The sequence below is a fragment of the Ursus maritimus genome, unplaced genomic scaffold (genome assembly GCF_017311325.1).
Source record: "Ursus maritimus isolate PB19 unplaced genomic scaffold, ASM1731132v1 scaffold_23, whole genome shotgun sequence".
Taxonomy (NCBI): domain Eukaryota; kingdom Metazoa; phylum Chordata; class Mammalia; order Carnivora; family Ursidae; genus Ursus; species Ursus maritimus.
This window is the reverse complement of record NW_024424786.1, coordinates 7517275-7542189: the sequence shown is the minus strand read 5'-3', so window position 1 is coordinate 7542189 and position 24915 is coordinate 7517275. Positions and strand designations below refer to the sequence as shown.

The following is a 24915-nucleotide window of genomic DNA, read 5'->3' as shown; positions in this document are numbered from 1 at the left end:
GCGCCTTCTCTAAAGGTGGGAGAGGACTGTCACTGGAAGTTCCGTGGTTTGCTTTAAACCTCATGACAGCAGATCGGTTTACTGAAGGAATTTATTGGCGTTTGATGGAGTTCTCTGCCCAGTAGGACGATCTCTGGTCGGGAATAAAATGTAAATGTAATTTGTGATTTTTCATTAGTCTTTGTTTAAGTGGCCTGTGGTGTCCATGAGGGAATATTCAACGGATCTCCTGGTTTTATTTTTCTTTAACTTTTTCTATTTCCTTTTCTTTTTAAGGAAAATAAACTTTTTAATAGAATTGATTGGACTACTTAAACCATCAGGGTGTTGGGAAAAACTCCAGATTTTTCATTTTTAAAGAAACTCTAAATGTATGAAAAATTTACAGAATGGAGAATGAAAAGGTACCTTTTTAACTTTAGTATTCCTCCTCGCAGTTTTAAATGCAATATCATCCTGATTTAACCCCATAAGTTTTCCATATCCAATATCTTATTAAGGCCACATCCCTTTTTAGTTAGCTTCTGTAAAAACCCAGAAGGAAGGGAAATTTAATTTTTAAAGAGTTGAAGAGTTTGGCCAGAGGTAAAGCAATACAAAGTTTTTAATGGTTTGATTTCAAACGGAAGTCTCAATGAGATCAGCAGACAGAAAAGGTACTTTTAAGAGTAATAAAATTTGTTAGCAGAATTATGATATTTCTCAGAATTCTCAAACAATTAGAATTCAGAGAGGGCATTTGATATGATTTGAGATTGGATTTCTTTTTAAGATAATTTTCTACCAGCTTCTTAAATTTGGGGGCCACAACACTCTATTTGTGAGCTAGACATTTTGTAAAATAACAAAAGAATTGTCAGTAGGGGTGTCTTGACTGGTGTCCAACTACGGATAGGTTAAAAAATGAAAAAAGGAAAGTTCCTCAAAGGTTTAGATATTAATCAAATAAGAGAATTGCTATCTTTTCTGATAGTCTGAGGCAAAGGACAGCAGCCTTTAGAGAAATGCCAGTCGTGGGTCAGCACCTCTCAGGTGCACACTCTTAGGCGGGTCTCCCATTATATCCACCACACTGATTGCCATGTAAGAACACCATAGTGGGACTGAGGATATTCAGGTTCAAGGCCTGTGCAACCTCTCTCAGCCAGGGTCTCCTCTTCTGCAGAATAGGACTACAGGATTTGGTGAAAATTACAAATGGAAAAGCAGTTGATAAATCCCAAGGAGTCACAGACATGTTAAACAGTCCCATTAATCTTTGTTCCTAAAATCATTGAGGAATTAGTGAGTCTCTGTGTTCTTTCACTTATTGCCATTGCAAGCATTTTCTCTAAAATAGCCATAGGTAGTAAGAATGTGTGAAGTCCTCAGTGGCCACAAGTAGAAGAAGAAACATAGTCTCCATTCGTCTTATCTGTGCTGCTATTAATTTACCCTCGTGCCTCTGCCAGGAACTAGCTTTGTGACTTTGGCTACCTGATTTTCTCTCTCTGGGCTGCATTTTTCCTTCTGTAAAGTGAGAGGGGAAGGGACACCTGGGTGGCTCAGGTGGTTAGGCATCTGCCTTCAGCTTGGGTCATGATCCCAGGGTCCTGGGATAGAGCCCTGTGTTGGGCTCCCTGCTCAGCGGGGAGCCTGCTTCTCCCTCTCCCTCTGCTCCTCCCCCCTACTTGTGCTCGGTCTCTCCCTTTCTCAATCTCTCAAATAAGTAAATAAAATCTTAGAAAAAAAATAATAAAGTGAGAGGGGTAAATATTGAAAGAGCAGACTTTTCTTAGCTCTTAGACACTCTGGATTTTGCTCCCTACTAGATTTTGCTTATAAGTTTGTCCGTAGGCTAGCCGTCACCCTTGTCTCCGTGGCTTTCTGACTCTTCCACATCAGTGGTGTTCTATTGAGCATTCAGTGCATGCAGCCATTGGCCAGGTGGATACACAGAAGAATGGGATGTGGTTTCTGCCATACAGGCCTTAACTTATTGCAGTGTCATGTGTAAAAGTCACTCCTAGGAGTTTGGGATCACCTAAAATTATCAGTCATATTAGGGGAAGCTGAGTGAAAGGTACATGAGAACTCTCTATACTACCTGCAACACTTCTCTAAATCAAAAATTATGTCCAAAAGATTTTAAAATTAGACCTTCAAGGTTTTTTTTTTTTAATTCTTGGAACATAAGAAGAAAAATTTAATTCTGTGCTTTACTACAAGATTGTAAATGGAAATTTAGCTAGTAAAAAGACAGTAAGTGTCAAGCGATCATTGAGAGACAGTTAAACTAATTTAATCGACTCTCCAACGTCATTAGGTATGTTTTCCTTAGCAATATTCTATTTATTGTACAATTGCTGGAATCAAAAGCTATCTGATAAGTCCTGTTTTATAGTTGATTTAATTATTTACTTGTTTTAAACCAGGAAAATCTCTTTTTTGAGCCACATAAAAGAGGACTCATGAAAACACCTCTGAAGGAATCTACTGCAGCAAATATACTGTTGACGGAGATCCAGCCTGACTTCGGCCCTTTGACCACACCCACCAAGCCCAAGGAAATCTCCCAGGGAGAACCGTGGACGCCAACAGCCAACCTGAAAATGCTCATCAGTGCCGTCAGCCCAGAGATCCGAAACAGAGATCAGAAAAGAGGGTTGTTTGACAGCAGAAATGGATTACCTGAGGCCAAAGATTGTTTACATGTAGGTTTGCAGAAGACTGGGTGGAAACTGGTGGGTGGGCGCACGCGCCCGTGTGTGTGGTGTGTGTGTGCGTGTGCGTGCGTGCGTGTGTGTGTGTGTGTGTGTGTGTGTGTGTAGGGGGAGGGAGGGGGAGCTATGGGGGCTGTTACAAAAGTGCCAGCAATATAAAGCATTGCCACCTACAGACTCTTATTAGTCTGCTTCAGAGCATGGGAAAGGTTTGGACTCCCTCAAATACAGCACTAGGAATTCTGAGCCTTTGACTTATTTTCGGTTCAAGCTTCCTTTTTAGATCTGCCAGGCAGTTTCTCCCCCCACCTTTTCCCCTCATTTTGCAGCTGTTGAAGCTAATCGTGTTAGCCCTCGAGTGCAGAGGACCCTAATAAACCTGTCAAACTTTATTTCCGGTTCAGACATCATTTACCTCTTCTTCCGTAGGAACACTTATCTGGAGACGAATACGAGAAATCCCAACCAAGTCGAAAAGAGAAAAGTTTAGGATTGCTGTGTCATAAGTTCTTAGCACGCTATCCTAACTATCCCAACCCCGCTGTGAATAATGACATCTGTCTTGACGAAGTCGCCGAGGAACTGAGTAAGTACGCAGAGCGCTCACGGAGATGGTTAATAGTTAAAATGACTCCATGGACTTGTTCCTTCAGACCCACACTCATCTAGCCAGTGTGTGTAATGACACAGTAATGCCACGTGGGAATGATAAATCTCTGAAGCCCTATTAATTTAAGAATGAAGGCCGAGAGTTTCCAGTTTCAGGGAGTCCTCAAGCAGAAGGAAAGAATCACAATGGAGATTTGCTTCTCATTGCCTTTCGACAGCTCGGGAGCTGTAAAGGAAGGCAACATTGTTTTAGGACTTGTTGCAAAAACAGCTACAACTTGGAACTTCTGTCTCGGTTCTCTCCTGGAGGAGCTGGGCTGAGGAACGGTGTGTCCACAGGTTGGGGATGCGCTTCTGTGAGTGGAAGCCGGGCTTTAGCGCTCCCTGCCACTCAGACCAACGTTTGTGTTTGGCGAAAGTTACTGTGTTCCTCCTGCCCCTTCACTCCTTTCTTCAGACGCTTGAACCTAGTGACGGCTAAAAAGGCGTCTGTGGCAAATTTGGGATACCTTTGTCATCATGAAATATGATAATGGGAAACTGCAGAATGATGCAGAATATTTTAACGTAGAGCTACCACTGCTCCAAGAAAGTGTTACTCCTCAAATGCATGTTGATAACTATCAACTTGATTTCACATTTTAAGAATGTGCCATTCAGATTCAGCGAGACACATATCCTTAATTACAGCTGTGGAGGCTGTACCTTTAATTCAGCAAGTAGCTCTTGACCGCCTACTGTGTGCCAGGCACTGTTGTAAAAGCTTGGGATGACATCCGTGAATGACAAGAACAAAATCTTCCCTCTTGTGGAACCTACTTTCTCGTGGGGCCTAAGAGGTCAGTATGCAAAGGACAGACAGTAAAGAGAGATAATGATAGGTATTATACAACGCACATAGCGAGCAAGTGATAATAATGTATGTTAGAAGGTAAGCCATGCTGTGGCAAAAACAAAAGGGAACCAGGAGTGCTGGGAGCGTGCTTTGCAACATTAAGTTCGGTGGTCAGGTCAGATGAGCTCCTTGAGAAAGTGACATTTAAGTAAGAACCTGAAAGAACAGAGGTGGGGAGCAGTGAGGGCATCGGGAACAGGGATTCCAGGCAGAAGGAGTAGCCCGCTGCAAAGGCCTTCAGACAAGGGCATATCTGGCAGGTTCCAGGGACAGCAAGAAATCTCAGTGCCTTATAACCATCATATGACAGCTCTGTGTGTGTGCGTGCACACGTGTGCTTTGAAGAGTAATATAAAAAACAGGTTGTAACGTGTGGAATTTAGAGTAGTAAAGACTTACTTTTGCCACTTACTGGCTCTGTACCTTGGGGTGAGCTGCCTAGCCAGGCTGAGCTGCTGTTTCCTCATCCATTAAGTGTGAATAATAACACCTGCCTCACCAGTTTACGGTAGACACTTCCTCCAGCTGCGTGGCACATAGTAGGCCCTCAGTGAACGTTACCTCTCTCATTTGTATTCTTGGTACCCTATGAGAGCAGAAACCTATCTTCCTCATCTTCACACTCTCTGCTGCGTGTAAATCTAGTTCTGTCATCCAGACCCACTGATCAATAGACTATGGAAGAAAAAGTTACTCCGCTGCGTACACCTTACAAAATCTGATCCTAGTACGTACAATTGCTCATTCTTTGCAGATGTTGAGCGGCGACGCATTTACGATATTGTGAATGTCCTAGAGAGTTTACACATGGTGAGCCGCCTTGCCAAAAACAGGTACACTTGGCACGGGAGACATAATCTCAACAAAACCCTCGGGACTCTGAAAAGCGTCGGGGAGGAGAACAAGTATGCCGAACAAATCACGATGATCAAAAAGAAGGAATACGAGCAAGAGTTTGACTTCGGTAAGACTTACAGTATAGAGGATCATATCATCAAATCGAACACGGGCCAGAACGGACACCCAGACATGTGTTTCGTCGAACTCCCTGGAGTGGAATTTCGGGCAGGTGAGCGATGGTTGGAAGAGCCGGGCTGCACGGCACTTCGCAGAGGCCTAGAGGCAAAGGTTCCTTCCAGAACGCTGTTCTAACGAGGCTACTGCTACCTTTTGACATGTTAAAATGCTGCAGTTGTCAACTGTCTGATCAGGTTGTGGTATTTTTAGCCCTGTTACTTTAGAAGTCACTTGTCCCTTCATGAATTTTAATTCTCTAATCCTCATCCTTCTCCAAAGCTTCTGTAAACAGCCGCAAAGATAAGTCTTTAAGAGTGATGAGCCAGAAATTTGTGATGCTGTTTTTGGTGTCAACGCCTCAGATAGTCAGCCTAGAAATCGCGGCCAAGATTTTAATTGGGGAAGACCACGTGGAAGATCTGGATAGAAGCAAGTTTAAAAGTAAGTGTCTTGACTGCTGTGGACTTTTGGGGCTCTTCGTAAACCATAAAATCTTACTTATAAACTGATTGCCAGACACCTTTGTTATACCGACGTCTTCTCTAATTATGCTTTTGTACCTTCACTTTTCCCCAGAAGTCATGATTATACTGTTTTTTGCTAACTTGTAGGATTCAAAGAAATGTATATAACTCCTCTTATTTATAACTACCGGCACTTGGGCTTGTCAACAGTTCCCCACTTTGCACATGTGGACTCTGATGCCGGAAGTCTAAATGAGCAGTAAATTGTAAAGTGGGTCCGGAACCCAGGTCTCTGCTCTCAGATGTAAGGGTATAAATAACTCTTCTAAAATCGTTCCCAGAAGTGACCTACCTGCAGCACCGTTGGTTTGCCATTTTGAAAGAATGGTTTCAGCCAGACCCGCTCAAAGTAGGACAGGGGCCTGGACTGGGCTCCGGACACGGAGCTCTGCCCACACCTTAGGGACAGGCTTTGCCGGAGCCTCTAGGAGGAGAAGCATGTGGAGAGAAGCGCTCAGCAGATGGGAGCTGCCTGCTGCGTGCTCACTGCTCCCGGGGCCACATCCACGCAGGGCACAAGGCTAGCCTGAACAGGGGACCCGCTGTGGGGAGGGCCCAGGAGCAGCCTCCTTCCCCATCCCTGTAGAGCTGCTGTAGTCCCACGAAAGTATATTCAGACATCCCCAGCTCGATAGTGTCTCTATAAAGACAAAATTAAGTCGAAGGTAAAGGCAACGATACCCTCGGCAATTGGCTTGGGAGGTGTGCAATTTCAGAAAACACGTCCCAGTCCGACTGATGGGCTGCCTGCTTTTTCTGACTCACCAGGCAGCTTTCAGCTCTCCATTCCACCAGTTAGTCACAGCATCAGACACCATTCCAGGAGCTGCAAATGTGTCGTTTGCTGAGTCCCCAGGGAATTCAGAACCTTCTGGCCGGGCTATGAAGAAGGGGCCCACTTTATCATTTTGTACTTTCAAGCTGGAAGTAACAAAACCTCTTAAGATATGTGAGATTTGTAGAATTCACCAATCTCTGCTTTGCATATAACATAAGGACAGTGTAAAAATTTACAAATTTTGATGGGGTATAGAATCTTCCATGCTCACGATGGTCAATAAATCTCATTGTTATAAACTGTCACAGGCAGGAAGGCAATGCGTTTATCATCAGGGCTTTCTTTGTTCATAAAACTCTTCTGAATCCTCATTAGAAAATGCCCAGCAATGGGAACTTTTCATTAAAAAATCTGTAACGTAGTTCCCGATAGGGTGATCTCATGAACACTCCTTTTTCCTTCTTCAACTGTTGTCATTTCAAAATTCAGTACCCGCAGCAACTGAAGTCTCTTCAATATTTAAAACCATTTTTTTTTGTTTGAATTAAAGCAGTATCACCAGAATAACTTAAAAGAGTCACATTTTCCTCTGTCTGACGTTGATGGCTAGGATAGCTCTTTGAATATACATGAAGTCCTTACGAGGCGAAGTCCTTTGATCTTTCATTATTCCATTAAGTGGTATATATACCTTTTATTTTCCAGCAAAAATTAGGAGGTTGTATGATATAGCTAATGTTCTGAGTAGCCTGAATCTTATCAAGAAAGTTCATGTTACAGAAGAAAGAGGCCGAAAACCAGCTTTTAAATGGACAGGCCCAGAAATCAGTCCGAGTCCCAGTGGTATGTACTTGCTTCCCTTCATTCCTTGCTTCACTGTTCTGAATTAATGTGCATTGGGAGATATTCTCTCTTCCCCTCCCCGCCCACACTCGCACACGGAAAGAACATACATATAAGTTGTTGGAAAGACAAAGATAAGTGCCAATATGGAAAGTTTGGCTATGGGTTCCATCAGCAACCCAAGGTCCAGAACGCCTCCTACCCTGTACCCAAGAGGCAGAATCTGTGTGAAAGGCCCTAACAGAGCCTACACGCACTGAGAACATGAAATGAACTCACTCCAGTGTCAGTATTCTAGTCTCCATTCTCCACTCCGGGGTTCTGACATTTTACATTCCACCAAAGATCCCACCCCGAAATGTTTAAAGTGGCGAGAACACGGGCCACAGAGGCAGAGGGAAACATAGCCACTTATTAGCTGTGTGGCCTCGAGTAAGTTGTATCTCCAAGGCTGTTTCCTCACCTGCAAAATGGGAAGAACAGTGGTGCCTTTGCAAGGTTATTGCGATTTTGAATATACCTTCACTCTTGAACAGCGCGGCGTTTAGGAGCGCAGTCGGAAATCAGCATATGACTTTTGACTCCTCCAAAACTTAACTACTAACAGCCTATCATTGACCGGAAGACTTGACAATAACATCAAGTCCATTACCAAATACGTTGTATGTTATATGTGTCAGGTGTTATATTCTTACAATGAAGTAAAGTAGAAAAAAGAAAATGTTACTAAGGAAATCCATAAGGAAAAGAAAACGCATTTACAATGCTGCACGGTAAAAAATCTGTGTCCATGTGGACTTGTCAAGAGCCCCCTGTAATCGCAGAGAGAGGTCCCTTAGTGCAGGGATTGTGAGTACAGGCTCTGGGGCCAGACTGACGGGTGCATATCCCAGGCCCACGTTCTAGTAGCTGAGACACCAGGGTCAGCGGGTTAATGTCTCTGAGATGCGGATGCATTTCCTCAGAAGTACTTACCTGGTGGAGTTGTTGAGAGTGTCTTACTCTGTTCAGGCTGCTATAACCAAATACCATAGACTGGGTGGCTTATCCACGACAGAAGTTCTCACGGTTCTGGAGGCTGGGAAGTCCGAGATCATGGCACCAACAAATTCAGTGTCCTGCCAGAGCCTGCTTTGTAGAGGGCCGTCTTTTTGTCATAACCTCACATGGTAGAAGGGACTAGAGAGCACTGTGGGGCCTCTTTCATAAGAGCACTAATCCTATTCAAGAGGGCTCCACCCTCATGACCTAAGCACGTCCCAAAGGCCCCACCTCCTAACACCGCTGCATTAGGGGTTGGGATTTCAACCTGTGGACCTGAGGGGCCCAAATACTCAATCCATCGCCATGAGGGTTGCCATATTTCATCGGGTTAGGACTCCATGGATTAGAAGATGCAGAGTTTTGTGTCTGTATCTGTAAGACAGAGAAACCACTAATGATTATACTCTAGCACATCACGGTTGGTTTGAAGATGCAGTGGGTTTCAAAGATGTTAACGTGTGAAATCTTACCACCAAATTCAGTTAAAATAAGATTAACCAGGTTTTGTACCTAAAGCCCTTCAGATAGTGTCTGCCCCAGAGTCAGTGCTCTGTAACTGTTGATGCTTTCATTCCTAAAATCGATCTCGGACTACACTTGGGCTTCGTCTCCCACAAAGAAGCCGAGCCGGCCAGGTTTTGACCCCCCGCCCTTTTCTCTTTCAGGCCATGGCCCAGTCCTTCCTCTCCCCCACTCAGATCTGGAAGCAAAGCGTCCTTCGAAAGACAACTGTGCCAAAAACCTCTTCTCCACGCGTGGGAAACCAAACTTCACTCGACACCCATCTCTTATCAAACTGGTAAAGAGCATAGAAAGTGACCGGAGGAAGATAAATTCTGCCCCCAGCAGCCCCATCAAGACCAGCAAAGGTATGTTTTCAATCGCATGGGGCTCTGCTCAGAATTCCTTTTTATCTGATTCTTTAGCTTACTTGATCCCCCACAGTACTTGTTAGAGAACTGTCTCAGTACCCTTATACCCAGGCCACTTGAAGCCTAACTCATGTATGAATGAAACGATAAAAAGTAATTGGTGGGCTTTATCGTTTCACTGCTGTGTGATTCCGGGAGGAGGTGCATGCGTTCTGTTCCTTTGACTTCAGTCATGTTTTATCTGTGTGAGCATTTATTCTTTTGCTTTGACCAACACCCACCCACTCCCTTTCTCTTTTACCAGCTGAGAGTTCTCAGAATTCGGCACCCTTCCCAAGTAAAATGGCTCAGCTCGCAGCTATTTGCAAAATGCAGTTAGAAGAGCAATCAAGGTAGGTTAGTAATACTTTCTAGTGGCAGAATGAATTATTTTTACATTGCATCATTAGGATTACTTATTTTATGCAAGAATACGCACTAGCCTTGGAAACCGGCGAGATAATCTCGTCTATAACTCTTAGGCAGTCATTATAGACGCTATCTGCTAGTTTCATAAATGCATGGCTTCAATCTGGGCCAGGCTAAAGTGGCAGAACATTTTAGAGAAAATGTGTTTCTAATATGTCATGTTTTGAAATCTTATCTCTTAGTGAACCCAGAAAGAAAGGGAAGGTACAGCTGGCGAGATCTGGGCAGTGCAACCCCGTGGCCCCTCTGGACACCCCAGCAAATGCTGAGCTGGACCTGACGGCACCATCCCTCATCCAGCCCCTGGGGGTGGTCCCCCTCATCCCTAGCCCGCTGTCACCCGCAGTGCCAGTGATCCTACCTCAGGCCGCTTCAGGCCCGTCCTATGCCATCTACCTGCAGCCTGCCCAAGCCCAGACCGTGACGCCACCCCAAGGCCTGAGCCCCACAGTCTGCCCCACCCCCTCTTGTAAAGCTACAAGATCAAAAGACGCTGCAGATGCCACCACCGAGAAGGCAGCCAGTGATGCCAAGTCCAGTGCCTCCACAAGGCCCGGGACCTTGCTGCCAGTGCCCGAGAGACCAGGTGCCAAGAACCGAGACAAGGAGCCTGCTGGAGAAAGAGGCTCAAAGAGGACAAGCCTGCTCGAGGACAGTGGTTCCAAAAAGAAATTTAAAGAGGACCTAAAAGGACTTGAAAATGTCTCCGCAGTAAGTACAGCCTTGAACTGTGTAAAGCTCTGGGAACTCCGCGCTGATCAGAGGAGAATGCGGTAGCTCGTGAAATTTACCAGAGCAAAGGGCAGTTTCTCAGAAGACAAGGCACTGTCCCTTAGCATCCCAGAATCCAAACAAAGCCCCAGACAGCTAATCCCCTGACTGGGATGACGGCAGGGACATTTTTAACCTTTGGAGGAAGGGATTATTTGCTCTCTTTTTAAAGCACCACGGGCGGTTGTCCTTAAGTCCATTTCTCTGTCACATACTGGAATGCAAACACCTGTCATGAAAGTCTGAAATAATTTACAAGCAGACGTAACCCCAAATGAATGGATGGATGCATAGGGTTCCTGTAACTCTTGCTTTCTGAGTCACTGCCTAATGTTTGTTTGATGTCATGTACCTGGCATCTGTTGCCTGGCAGAGAAATTGTTTCCTCTGTTTTTACTTTCCACCTAAAATTTAAACCAAAATGTCTGTTTTATGTAATAGAAAAGTCAAACTTATCTTGGCAGATTGCAGGTATATTTGCTGCATTGGCTTCTAGGGATTTTGATGTTCCAGGTCGTTTTTTCCCTAGGTGGAGTTAAGTTCAGGAAGGAATTAACGTTTATTAGATGCCTACCAGAAGTATTAGGCACTTTAATATACGTTATCTAATTCTTCTCCCTCAGGACAATTATATATGGAGGACATTATCACCAAATAAACACCACTAAATGTGGAGGCAGAAGTTAATCTTTCATTTTGTCCCTGCTATTAACTCAAGCTATTTTACTTCTCTGCATCTTATTTTTCCACATCTATCGAGAATTTATTCCCCCAGTTTTTCCTGATGATCCTCTCCTGGGTGTAAAGCACTGTGTTCTGGATCAAATCGCACCCAGCACCTGCGTTTGGTGACTGTTGCTTTTGAAATCTTGCCCCAGGGCCCTGTTAGAGTTTTTGTGAGGTTAAGTGTATTTATTACCTGATAATATACATAAAGGGCCTTGTGATCCTTTTAAGGCACCGTATAAGGTGAAGGGTATTATCTGTAACTGTTGTTATTAAAGAGGCTTTAGAGTTTGTCAAATCTTCCCCGAGGATGGCCTCATGGTAACCATTCAAAACATCCATTATCTTAGCATAGTATCATTTTGCATTTAATATACATGCTAAGGGGGAAGTCACCAGGCTTTGGCTTGATTCAATTTTCTGGGAGGTCCATAATCTCTTCGGGCCCAATGGATATGATTTAATAATGGTCTCCTGTTGCTCACTTAGTCATTCAGGATTAGGATTTTCGGTGGATAGATTTTCCACATCCCTCTGCTTCTTTTCTCGTCTCTGTGACTCCATTCTGACCATTTCTTTTTAGCATGGACTGAGCTGAACAAAGAAAATGAAAGATTCATGTGTCGATTCATTCAACAAACATTACTGAGAATCTACCCTTCCACGGGTGGAGAGAAGACAGTATACAAATAAACACAAATACGTCAGGTAGTGAAGAATAAGAAGTAGTGAAAATAAAACAGGCTGATGAAACAGGAAGGAAGGGGTAAGAGAGCTAATGTAGGACTAGAGGAGAAACATTCAAGCTGAAATATACCGAATTCATTCAACCTGCTAGTTAATAATTCTGATTTTTTTAAAAAAGCAATTGGTATTATAGGTTAAAAGATTTTGTGAAGAATGTAGTTTGTAAAAATGGAAAAATAATTATTATTAGAGTACTATAGGTTTTGCTGAAGATTTGAAAGAATTAAACCAGCAACCAGAGTAGCTTGTACCATGAGAGCGTGTGATTAATGGTTAGCAAAGAACAGCTCTTTATAAAATGCCTAAATCCACCCATTAAAAGTTTCTGTTCTTGCAGCTTTCAAGACACCCAACCAGTAAAGCTATGGAAACGGTACCAAACCTTTAAGAAACAAAATTAATAAATAAATAACTGTGTCGTGGAACACTGAGCATTGCAGATTCTGAATTCGCTGGTTCCCAAGGAAAAGATGGGACCCATTAACAGCTAGATCAAAGCATAGACTGTTGTTTGGACAATGGTGAGAAGAAAGATCTGGAGGAAGATAAAAGGAGGGCCCCCAGGTTACAAGAGCTGCTTTTAGCTTTTGCCAGGCCTGCTCGTGGTAAGGCGGAAACAGACTTTTCAGGCAGTTCAGCCACCCATGCAGGCTGTCTGCTTGGCGAAATGCAGAGCCCAAGCAGGCTTGGTGGGGGAGACACAACGCAACACTGGCCGTTTCTGCTGCGACTATGACTTTATGGCCTAAAGCTTTTGCTACATGACATTTGGGTCTGCGATATGAACTAACCAGCTCTCTTTTTTATCTGTAGTTTTTGAACTCTGGTGCCCCTGCCCTTTAGTTTGTATGTTATTAAGAGCATTTGCTCGGTATCACTGGAAACTAAAGTACTAGGGAAAAAAATGCATAGTTGTAGAATTACTTAGTTCTCTATGAGGGGTCAGCAAACTGTTTCTGGAGAGGGCCGGATAGTAAATATTTTTGGCTTTGCGGGCCATATGGTCTCTGTGCTGCCTATTCAACTCTGCCATTGTAAAAATATAAGCAAGCAGCTCTAGACAGAACATAAATGGGCATGGCTGGGTTCCAATACCATTTCATTCACAAAACTAGCCTGGAGGCCGCATTTTGGCCCGTGATTTTGGCAACCCCCTTCTCTAAATCACCATTTCTTAAAATGCTTCCCTTGAATACCAATACTACCAAAAATTTAGCTGCCAAATCGCCCGGGAAATGCTACATGCCAGGAAGGATGCCCCTTGGAGATTTACAATGCATGACATCATCAAAGCCCCTCAGAAATTCTCTAATAAAGACACCATTTTCCTTTGTTCAAGTCAGCATTTCTGAGACCTGTTTGACCATGATTCGAGTAGGGCCACGGAGCCAGGGTTCCTCAGAAGACCCTGGGAAATGACCACCCTACGTGATTCAAGAACAATTCTATAATAATAGAGCTGTGCCATTATGGTGCCCAACTGCATTAAATGTGGTTCTGACGGCACCACATCATACCAGAAAGTCTGCTGGCGGGACTTAGGATGTCCGGGTGAGGGGGTGTGCTAGGCAAATTCTACCCCTAAGCAGGCTCCCTGCTAGCTTTAGGACACTGCCTAAGACCACAGACAGCATTTAAGAAACCAATGGCTTATGCAAATCAGAACAAGTGTTGGGCTAGGAGGGAAGGATATTGTCTTCCGCTAGCCATATGGCTGGCCCACCTGTAGCCCATACCGTTGGGTGCTTTGGTCCTAATAAGACAAACCATCACTGAGGGATAGGAGCCCTGGCACAGGCACATGGCCATTGTCCTTCCATATTCGTGTGTAAAATAAATCCTTCCTTGTTTTTTAGACCCTGTTCCCATCAGGATACCTAATCCCTCTCACCCAGTGCTCATCCCTGGGGGCAGAGTCCATTCTATCTAGTAAAGAAAACTCAAGTACGCTTTCGCCAAACCACAGGATCTACAGCTCCCCAATCACAGGTGAGTGTACGTAAAACACTATTCAAATGTGATCAGGCTCCAGTTCACATAAGCCTTGTAAGCTCCTCAGACAAATGCCTGTGCTTTTAAGATGTCTTCCCCCCTTTTCTTTCCAGGTGTTATTCCGGTGACATCATCCGAACTCACTGCTGTTAATTTTCCCTCTTTCCATGTAACACCTTTGAAGCTAATGGTCTCACCAACTTCCGTGGCAGCCGTCCCTGTCGGGAACAGCCCGGCTCTCACTTCGAGCCACCCCGTTCCCGTCCAGAACCCGAGCTCAGCCATTGTAAACTTCACCCTGCAGCACTTGGGACTCCTCTCTCCCAGTGTGCAGGTATCCACCAGCCCGGGAGCTGTTCCCGTGTCTCCAAGAATAGAGGCTGTTAGTGTCGTACCAGACAATGCAGGCACTCAGCAAGGAAAGGCCACCAGGTACGACTCTCCAGTCCCAGGCCACAACCAACCGAATGGACAATCAGTTGCTGTGACGGGGACACAACAGGTGAGAACATTTCCATTTAATGGACGTTTTTTTCTTTGGGTTATTAAGGCCCAGATATCAGTATCATGGAAGACTGGCTTTTGCTGCTCTTCCCTGGAGAGGGAAAGGACGGGAGGAGGAGGAGACTGAAAGCCTAGCTGCCTTCCAAACCCACGAGGAGTACCCAAAGAGCCTATAGTCCTCCCGGATAGTTGCAGAATATGCCAGGCTCCTGCTGTGTGCCTTGCCCCTTCCAGTTCCGCCCTCCGAGGCTAGTAGGCCACACCTATCTGTGCAGACTTGACGTCTTTTTCCTATTCCTCTCTTTCCAATCAGCCTGTTCCAGTGACACCCAAAGGGTCACAGTCAGTGGCCGAAAGTTTCTTCCGGACCCCAGGCGGACCAGTGAAGCCAACAGGCCCGTCCTGCGGGGATTTCGATGGTGCTAATAAAACCTCCGTAGGAACCCTCTTTGTCCCACAGCGAAAACTGGAAGTCTCAACAGAGGATGTCCATTAATTGATAGATTGGGCTCTGTTTAATTTTCTAAAGAGTTGTTTAACAGAGAAGATGTGATCAGACTGATTTGGAGAACATATTCTCCGAAAATACTGTAAATATGTTGGGGGTTTACTTAATTTCAAAGCAGACACTTGTTTTCCTACTTGTACTCACACACACACACACACACACACACACACACACACACACATATTTGTACTAAGCTAATTTCAGCCATCAGTCCCAGCAGGTAAAAGCAAAATGTTGAACTAAGGTGTATTAACTTCCGGAGGAAAGGATTCATCGTCTCAGCTGTGCCGATACTATTATGCAATGTAACCATATTCAAGTTTACTTCCCTTTGAGTGACTATGTGACATGCGCAATGCAGCATTCTCGTCACCTTTGCACATGAAAACGCTGTGATGTATAATGTTGTATTTTTAAATGGGAGGGCTATAGCTATATTTTTTGTAATTCCTTTAATCTGTTCTTGTTGCCATGTGTCCTTTTGTAAAGTTTGCAACAATCCTCAATCAAGTCTATGGAAAAATTATTTATAAAGTGTATTTTTAATCATAAGTTGTTCAAATTAAAACTTTTCTAAAACGTATTTCACATTTTCATTTGGCCAGTTCAGGCACTATTTGGGAGAAAACGAGAACCTCACTAGCCAGGGAGGCAGATCCTTGGTAACGACAGTACCTCCTGGGTTCCTTTAGATGTGCCACGTTTATAAAATGTTCCTACATTCCTTCCCCCTTTTGATCCTCCCTGTGGCTCTACTTCTCAGTGGTGAAAATGGCTTTGGAGAGGTTGTTGCTCTGCCAGACAGCGGGCCGAGTCTCCTGGGCTTTCTCCCATGCCTGGGGAGATTAGACATGAAAGACAAGAGCAGGGGCGCTCCCTGTGCGCCTTATCCTCCCGACCAGCATCCGACCCCATCTCCTGCCATCTACAGAAGAGGGGCGGCAGTTCCAGGCCTCCCATCACCCTTTCCAAAGAGCTGGGCTTCGGGGATGGGAAAGCAGCAGCAGGAATTCTAATCTACTCAAGGAAATACCACACTAAACCCCCATGAGCTCCAAGAGAAGGAACGAGCTACAAGGGGTTAAGCGTGCATCTCCTTGACCCCCTTTTATGGGATGAACTGCACTTTCACAGTTGACACGGGCCTTCGCTGGTCAGGGTCTTAAAGGATCATCATGTTATCTATTTCCTGTATATTCCCTCTATGCTAGCCACTGTGCTATACATTTCAAAGGCATTATCTCCATACGCTAAAATCACGAGGTTACCGAGGCTGACGGGTTAAAGCAGCGAGTCCAGAATCACACTGCTAGAATATGGAAGGGCTCAAGTGTCCCGGTCTTCTTTATCTGTCACCCATCTGCTAACACACGCCTGCCTAGCTGCTTCAGTGGGAACCATGCACACTGGGGGTAATCTAAGATCATCCCTCCCAAATATACATGTTTTGTTTGCACAACCAAGTATAGCTAGGAGCAGATTTTCACATTGACCTAGAGACTCCCCTTCCTTCACCCTAGAGAACCAATATGAGCTATTTCTTCCAAAGTACCTCTGCCTTTGCTTTTATCCATGTGAATGGTTCCCGATATAAGAGATAGTGCCTGCCTTTAAGGTGCTTATAATATAGCAGAGGAAGACCGTATGTATGCACGCATCAATGAAGAAAGCAGTTCCACGCACTAAGGAGATGGTAACTTGCCAGATGGTAAATACTGGCAAAAGATACAGTTCAGTGGAGGCCACTAGATTCAACTACACCCAGACAACCGAGAGAAACCAACCCAGTCATGGTAGCTCTGAGGCAATGAAGTGCCTTACGTCCCCTCCCCGCCCCTAAAGCTGAGCCAGAAAGACTGGAGGCCAAGATGTTATTCTGCTCCCCCCCACATCGGTTCACATGAAGATGTACCTTCCCAGCACTGAGGTTTGGGGAAATCAGATGCACAGAACGAGCTATGTTCGACTTCAAGACAGCTCTGGGGATCGTCCCACTCAGTCGGACAGATTCATAAGGTTGCCCTCAAATCCCCACTTTCTGGTGTTCATGCCCTTGTGCGATCCCCTCCCCTTGAGTGTGGGTGGGACCTACGTCTTCCTTCTAACCAATAGGCTACAGTAAAGGGGATGGTGTATGTGTGATCATATGTCCATGGTTATGTGCCTACGTCCCATAAGATTGTAGTGTGACCCAGTTAGGGGAACCCAACACAGCAAGGGATTATGGGCAGTGTTCTTGGAGCTGAGGGGAGCCTGCAGCTAAAACTAAGAAGAAAATGAAATCCTCAGTCCTACCTAGAGCCACACGGAACTGAATCCTGCCAACAACCTGAGGGAGCTTGCACGTGGATTTTTCCCCAGTCAGGCCTCAGATGAGATTGCAACTCCAAATGACATCTTGATCGCAGCCCTAGGAGACCCCAAGCAGAGAACCCAGCTAAGCGGCTCCTGGGCTCCTGACCCACAGAAACCGTGAGATGGTAAATCTGTGTTGTTTCAAGATGCTGTTTGCGGTAACATGTCATACAGCAATAGATAACGAATACAACCACTATTACACAGTGATGTCATCAGAAATGGGACAACTAATAACCCACTGGTTCTCCTAATTGTCTTCTTCCAGTTTGCCTTATTATTGTTCATTGGTTTTATAGACATTCATAGAAGCAAACAGCGCGGGGACATGGCAACCTGAAAGGCTTTCACGGGACAAGCACTGTCCATTCATTTTAAAGCAGGAAAGGACTTTCAAGATGCCGAGTAACAGCACAGTAGTGGACAGTCATCTGCCCCGCTTGCAATTTCTTTTCCTCAGCTGCCTCCTGGTTTCCTCTTAAGGAATTACTGGGGGGCCCTACCCATATCTAGCAAGAGTGGGCATGTCACCCAGCCTCAGCCCACCTCCTGGGATTTAATGTGCCATTTCACCCTAGCAGGGACCTCTCTCCCCATGCTGTTCTGGCTGCAAGGCTATTGCTGGGGCTCCTGTGTCCCAGGTTCTGGAAAGGCCATGGCACCCGCTCCTGTTTGAGCCTGATTTTCAGTCATCCACTGATTCCATGGGCCTTTGGTGTCCTTCCAATAAGTTTCCTTGGCTTAAAGTCACCAATCATTTCCACGCCTGGTAACTAAAGGGCTCTTACCAATCACAGAGGGAACCCCAGAGCCAAGGCTTCCCAATTCCCAGAGCAGATACTTCTCTGGGCCTGGCGGAATCCCGCCAAGAAGTGAATGGATAAGGTGCTTATCTCACCAGCAATGCAAGCAACTCACCTATGTTCAAGTGACTGCGAAGTGCCATTTAAAATACCTAAAAGGGAACCCGTTAGGAGAAGAAATGCAAGGAACCCAGGAAACTGATAGAATTTGATACAAGAACATTCTTTTAAACTTGGCTTTGAAACAACTTCACTCAGCCCTGTCCTTTTCAAGTGATTAGTGTTCCTGCAGATAAAGGATAAAGAGATTTTCAGAACTTAAGCAGATAAGCTATCTGAGCAATCCTATTAATTACAGAGAGGAGTGCAGGTTGACTGCAGATTCCCTACAGTGTGCAGCAGCCACCGGTAGTTGAGAAATCTTGAGGGGCTAAAATAAGAGATAAATTGGAAGGAAAAGTGTCATCAATTTAGGTTAAAAACACTATCCATTTTTTAAAAGATTTTATTTATTTATTTGACAGAGAGAGAGCACAAGTAGGGGAAGCCGTAGGCAGAGGGAGAGGGAGAAGCAGGCTGCCTGCTCAGCAGGAAGTCCCATGCAGGGCTTGATCCCAGGACCCTGGGATCGTGACTTGAGCCCAAGGCAGCCACTTTATGACTGAGCCACCCAGATGCCCCCAAAAAGCTATCCATTTTTTTTAAAGGTTTTATTTATTTATTCGACAGAGAGAGAGACAGCCAGCGAGAGAGGGAACACAAGCAGCGGGAGTGGGAGAGGAACAAGCAGGCTCATAGCGGAGGAGCCTGATGTGGGGCTCGATCCCATAACGCCGGGATCACGCCCTGAGCCAAAGGCAGACGCTTAACCGCTGTGCCACCCAGGTGCCCCAAAAGCTATCCATTTTTAAATAAACTTATAAAGAAGTGATTTTACATCTCAGTGGCCTATTTGAGTACATTCAGGTCAATTATTTGCTCAATCAGATCAGTAACTAAATGAGGACCTGTCATAATGGCCAACAATTTGTAGGAAAATACAGGTAGGGAGTATATTATCAGTGTCCTCCAACGGTCAAGTAATTAACTGCATTTTTGAAAGGCTACTGGAGAATCTTCCATATTCCATGAGTTAGGCTCAGAGTCTGATTTGCCCTGTATAAACCGAATACTATTTAAAAAGTATTTTTCCCAGGTTTTACTATTCACCTTGCACTGTGTTATACAAAACAATGCCTATTGTTCTACTTTCGATAAGAAATGGTCCTCTGTGTGTGAATCTTATAGAAGTTTACACTGAATGAAAACTTCTAGTTACTATTGACTAAAATCTTTCTAAAATGACATAATAGCTCCCTAGATTCCTAAATAGAGTACTCAGATTTTTCATGTTTCAGAAACTTATGAGCACTATTGTTTTGTTAAATTCAAAGTCAACCAACAACGTAGACCATCTATGATACAGTAATATCCTTGGGGGCTATTTGACATGTAAGTCCATACACTCCGAAAATTAATGGCTCCAGAGTATTATGCCTTTCGAGCTCTATTTTTATGGTTCTCTGTCTCCAACTTTGATATCAGCTTTCGTTTGCCTCTTCCCTCTACCCTCATGATAAAGCTCTTTTATAACCCAGAAAAACTGGAGGATTCCAGGGGAACTGAGGTCACCACACTCACTTTAAGAAACCATTCCAAGTTGATAGATTTCTAACTACTTAAGGAATGCTCTATCTTTCTCCTGGGGGGCGAAGGCCATGAGCTTCATCTCGGGTGTCCCCCTTGCCAATCCATTGTCTTTCTCACTGTCCACACAAATCCAAACTGGTTGCTACTGAGAATCTGGGACCATGAGGGAATGTCAGGAATGTTGAATATAAATTATCTATATTCATTATCAAAATCCAGCACTTAGACAATAAGGGCATTTCTGCAGGAAGATATTCTTAAGAAATAGGACATGTCCTAGATGCACTAGGGGAAGGAGTGGGACTCAAGAGTTCAGAGGAATCATTTTTATTGAGTATCTACTATTATACCTACTTCAGAACAATACCGTCATGTGGTTACTACTGGTCCCCTTTTACAAATGAGGAAGCTAATTGCAGAACGCAGGAAGAACGCGTTCCAGTCACAGCCTAAGGGTGCAGAGCCAGTATGGACATGCCAATCTGCCTGGCAACAGCACTGCATTGATTCCAGAATACCACACTCCTGAATGCCACCATACTACAGCTGTCACGCATTTCCAGACTGTGGTAAGACGGCTGGTTCCAGAATATTCACTGGCCAATGAGAACAAAGCTTCAAGAGCATTACTCCTGAGGTGTCTCTATTTTTCAGGCTTCCACCTGTAAGGATTTATACTGTCCTGAGTTATGTAAGCCAGAAGAGCATTTCCCAAAACCCCTTCATGTTCTGGTTGTGCTTTTGAGTTGGCCAACAGAGGAATGCATGGTTTCTCCAACTTGCCCTTTCAAACCTTTACTTCCCAGCTCCTCCTACAATTGCGCACGGTCTAGTTCTGATAAGACACCCCTTACATCATAACTCATCATGGTTCTGCTTCCCCGATTAAACCCTGCCTACGCAGGTGGCACTTTGGGGGAGGAAACGGGATGGGGGATGTTCCAGAGGTGGCCAGGGGCTGTCTGTTTCCCAGTGCCCAGAGAACAGGCTAGGCCGGCAAGTTGGCACTTTACAAGCTGTGGATCATTTTGGTTGCCCATAATTTCACAGCCACAGATCTAGGAGCTGAACCATTTTAAGGTCATAGTGCCCTTTACAAATGCATTGCATGGAACTCAGCCACTGCTCAGTACAGCTGACTGACTCAGCTCAGTGATGATGCCAGGACACTCTGCATCCAAGGACTCACCTGACTCAGCTCAGTCAGACAGAAAATGCATGGCTGGGGAGCCAAAGGCTGGCTTCTAGTCCCAGCTCTGAGCCCCCGAACAAGACACTTCACTTCTCAGGTCTGGTTTCTTCTTTCATAGATGGGAGCCCAAGGAAACAACTTCTGAGGTCCTTTAGAAATAAATTTGCATGAAAAGCAAATTTAAACTCACCAGTGATTCCTAGCACATAAGAAGAAACTGCACTCGACCGAAAGAATTTTGTCAAATATATGGGAAAGGATTAATCCTAGGGAGGAAAAGAGTCTCTAATCTAAACCACTAATCCTCAGACTTGAGTATATCCTGTATTCTTCCTGGCTAAAATCAAATAAAGCAGACTTTGAATTTATTGCTGCTATTATTCCAAGAAGTTGTAATTTTATAAATATATACTCTGTGACATTATTTGAGATGTCCTGTGTCATCTATAGTTTCAGTTAAGAACTTGAGGGAAGTGAACAGATGGGCAACTCACTTAACAAGCAGTTTCATGAATGGAATATTCTGAATATAGAGCTTGGGCGTATCCGGGCTGGAAAGAAACTTGGAGATCATCTCATCCAGAAGTTCCCAAACTTCCAGCGTGGACCCCCACTCCAGGCCCCTAAACAGGTGCCAAGTTGGCTATATCAGAAACCCAGAAGCATCTTCTACAGATTCTTGGGTTTCCTATCCTCAGAGATGAGTCTGGGGTAGGGCCCTGGCATCATTGGGTTTTTTAAGTTTCCCAGTTAATTCAAATTGGTTGCTAGGGTTGAGAATAACAATCTGGAAGAATCTTCAGCCGATATTTAAATTGTCATTACAGAACTTCTGGTACGAATCAAGACAGAGTAAACCCATGACAAGCTATTTCTCCCATTGATTATAAATAAAACCTCTGGACAGAATACAAAAGCAACTAGCTGAGGACTCTGAAAAGTAAACAGTAGAAAATAGATTGAGAGAGGAAGTCAAAACTTGAAGAACAACTCATATGGTAATGAACTTACTCGATTTTTCTTTCCTTCTTTATTTCTTGGCTTTAGTCAGAGGGTGGGCTGAGGCCTGGAACTGAGCCACAGTATGACAGCAAAAAATCTGAGAGGTGCCCCTTTTTCTAGCCACAGGATCAGGAAAAGGGGTCCCTTAATCTAAAGATGGGGAGAATCCCTTTAATTTTTCAATTTTTATTCTTCTTTTCCCCCTCCCAGTCCTAGTCCTAAAGTGGCGTTGTCATGGCAACGGCCTCACTAGCATGGGTACCTAAAACCCTATGACACCCATCCCTCAGTGCACAGGGATTGGAAAAAGGAGTCTCAAGGGTCCAGAGAGTATGGGATTCTGATGACTTTCTTCTCTTTTTTCTCTTCAGGTTGTCCTGAGGCACCTCAGGTGCTCCAAATTGTGTCCAAGGGCATGAGCTCAAATTCTGAGAGAAATGCTGGCTTTCGAGCCATAGGACTAGGAAAAAGGACCCCTGGGAGCCAGAGAGTGTCAGGGAAATTCCCAGGATGAGAAACGTAGAGAAGGAAATCCCTTAATTTTGTAGATGAACAACCATTAGTCTCAGATTCACCCCTAAATTATGCGTGCACAAAACAGACTTAAACAAGAATAGGGAAGGCTTTGAGAACCAAATGATGATAGAAATCATTGCCCAAGTAACAGATTAACTCCTGAATGAGGGATATGTTGGGCAGACACACCCAGCACAGCAGAAGCGTTGAAAACTGAACAACTGACATTGGAACCACCACTCTCAGAAGGCAAGACACAACTTGAGCTATGCGCCAAACCAGGTACGCTGCCTGCTAAAAAAATAATTAATGTAAAAATTAATGCTGTCCAGAGGATTTTAATAGAACTCAGAGTCTCATGACATAATGTTCAAAATTCCAGGATACAATCCAAAATTACTTGACTTACAAAGAAACGAAAACAAAGAAAAGTGAAAAATCTGCTCAGTTTTCAAAAGAAAAGATAATCGACATATGCCAAAACCAAGACGATCTCGGAGTTAGAATTATAAAGATTTTAAAGTGACTCTTATAACCATGCTCCATGAGGTAAAGGTAGACACTCTTGAAATGAACAGAAATATAGATGTTCTGACCAGAAAAATAGAAACTATAAGTAAGAACAAAGCAGAAACTTTAGATCTTAAAAATACAGTTTCTGAAATAAAAAGGAATTCATTGGATGGGCTCAACAGCACACACACACACACACACACACACACACACATGAACATTCTTCAGAGAGTTTAGTAAGACCAAGAATCAATAGAGAGTCCAGAAATAGACCCATGCAAATACAGTTAATTGTTGTTGTGGTTGTTGTTGTTTTGACAAAGTGCAAAGGGACTTCGATGGAAAAGGAACAGTCATTTCAGCAAATAGTGCTAATGCAGTTGGACATCCATAGCCACACAAAAGTAAACACCAACATACCCCTCACACCTTATAAAAAATAAACTCAACATGGGTAGTATGCCTGAATGTAAAAGTAAACCGATCAAGCATTTAAAAGAAAACATAGGAGAAAATCTTTGTTACTTTGAGTGAGGCAAAAAGTTATTGGATACAACCCTGAAAGCATGATTCATGAAAAACGAATATTTTTTTTACTTTTATTTATTTATATTTTTAAGTAATCTCTACACTCAACGTGGGGCTCAAACTCACAAACCCAAGATCAGGAGTCACATGTTCTACCAACTGAGCGAGTCAGGCACCCCGAAAGACAAAATTCTAAAATAGGACTCCATCAAAATGAAAAATGTGTACCCATAAAGAGGCTTTAAAAATATTTTTTAAATGAAAAGACCAGTCACAGGCTGGCAAAAATATTTGCAGATTACACATCTAAGAAAGCACTGGTATGCTGGGTATATAAAAAGTTATCAAAAATCAACAATAAAAAAAATCCAGTTCTTTTTTTATTTTTATTTATTTTTTTAAGTAATCTCTACACCCAACATGATGTTTGAACTCATGGCCCTGAGATCAAGAGTCACATGTTCCACTGACTGAGCCAGTGGGCACCCCAGAAAGATCTGATTTTTTTTAAGTGAGCAAAAGATTTGAAAAGTCAGTTTACTATAGAAAATATATGGATGGCACACAAAAAGATTCTCAACATCATTGTTCATTGAAGAAATGCAAATTTAAACCACATTAAAATACCACTATTAGAATGGCTCAAATTTTCAAAGCAAAAAATTGATCATGTCAAATGCTGGTGAGGGTGCAGAGCAACTGGAACTCTCATTCACTGCTGATGGGAATGCAAAATGGTCCACATGCTTTGGAAAACAAATTGATAGTTTCTTATAAAATGAGACATGGACTTACCTTATGATCCACAAGTTCCACTCTGAAGTATTTACTTCAAAAAATGAAGAGTTATGTTCACATAAAAACCTTTATATTAATGGTTGTAGCATATTTATTCCTATTCGCTCAAAACTAGAAACAACCCAAATATTCTTGGCATTTATCCTTCGTGGTGTTCTCCGAGCTTCCTAGATTGGTGGTTTGGTGTCTGACTTTAATTTGGGGGGAATTCTGTCATTATTCTTTCAAATATTTCTTCTGTTCCTTTCTCTCTTCTCCAGGTATTCTCATCATGCATACATTACAGCTTTTGTAGTTGTCCCACAGTTCTTGGGTATTCTGTTCCACTTTTTTCAGTCGTTTTTCTCTTTGCTTTTTAGTTTTGGAGATTTCTATTGATATATCCTCATGCTCACTGAATCCTTCCTCAGTGTGTCCAGCCTACTAATGAACCTACCAAAGGTATTCTTTATTTCTTTACAGTATATTTGATTTCTAGCATTTCGTTGAGTGTGTGTGTGTGTGTGTGTGTGTGTGTGT

General features: G+C 43.7%; 1 protein-coding gene across 1 annotated transcript; it reads left to right on the top strand.

Annotated features, from left to right (window-relative positions):
• The first annotated feature begins 307 nt into the window (after positions 1-307).
• On the top strand, positions 308-15583 carry E2F8 (E2F transcription factor 8). The gene is made up of 12 exons (XM_008686906.2): positions 308-404; positions 2415-2693; positions 3132-3288; positions 4961-5275; positions 5503-5664; positions 7231-7368; positions 9078-9281; positions 9589-9676; positions 9935-10463; positions 13853-13985; positions 14102-14490; positions 14806-15583. The coding sequence occupies exons 1-12, from the start codon at positions 390-392 to the stop codon at positions 14986-14988; spliced, it is 2592 nt and encodes an 863-aa protein (XP_008685128.1). The 5' UTR covers positions 308-389; the 3' UTR covers positions 14989-15583.
• The last annotated feature ends 9332 nt before the right edge of the window (positions 15584-24915 follow it).

Excerpts from the sequence above, each read along its gene's own strand:
- E2F8 (XM_008686906.2), top strand. Across the intron at positions 2,694-3,131 it reads AGGCCAAAGATTGTTTACAT|GAACACTTATCTGGAGACGA; the intron begins GTAGGTTTGCAG and ends CTTCTTCCGTAG. Across the intron at positions 13,986-14,101 it reads CTACAGCTCCCCAATCACAG|GTGTTATTCCGGTGACATCA; the intron begins GTGAGTGTACGT and ends TTTTCTTTCCAG.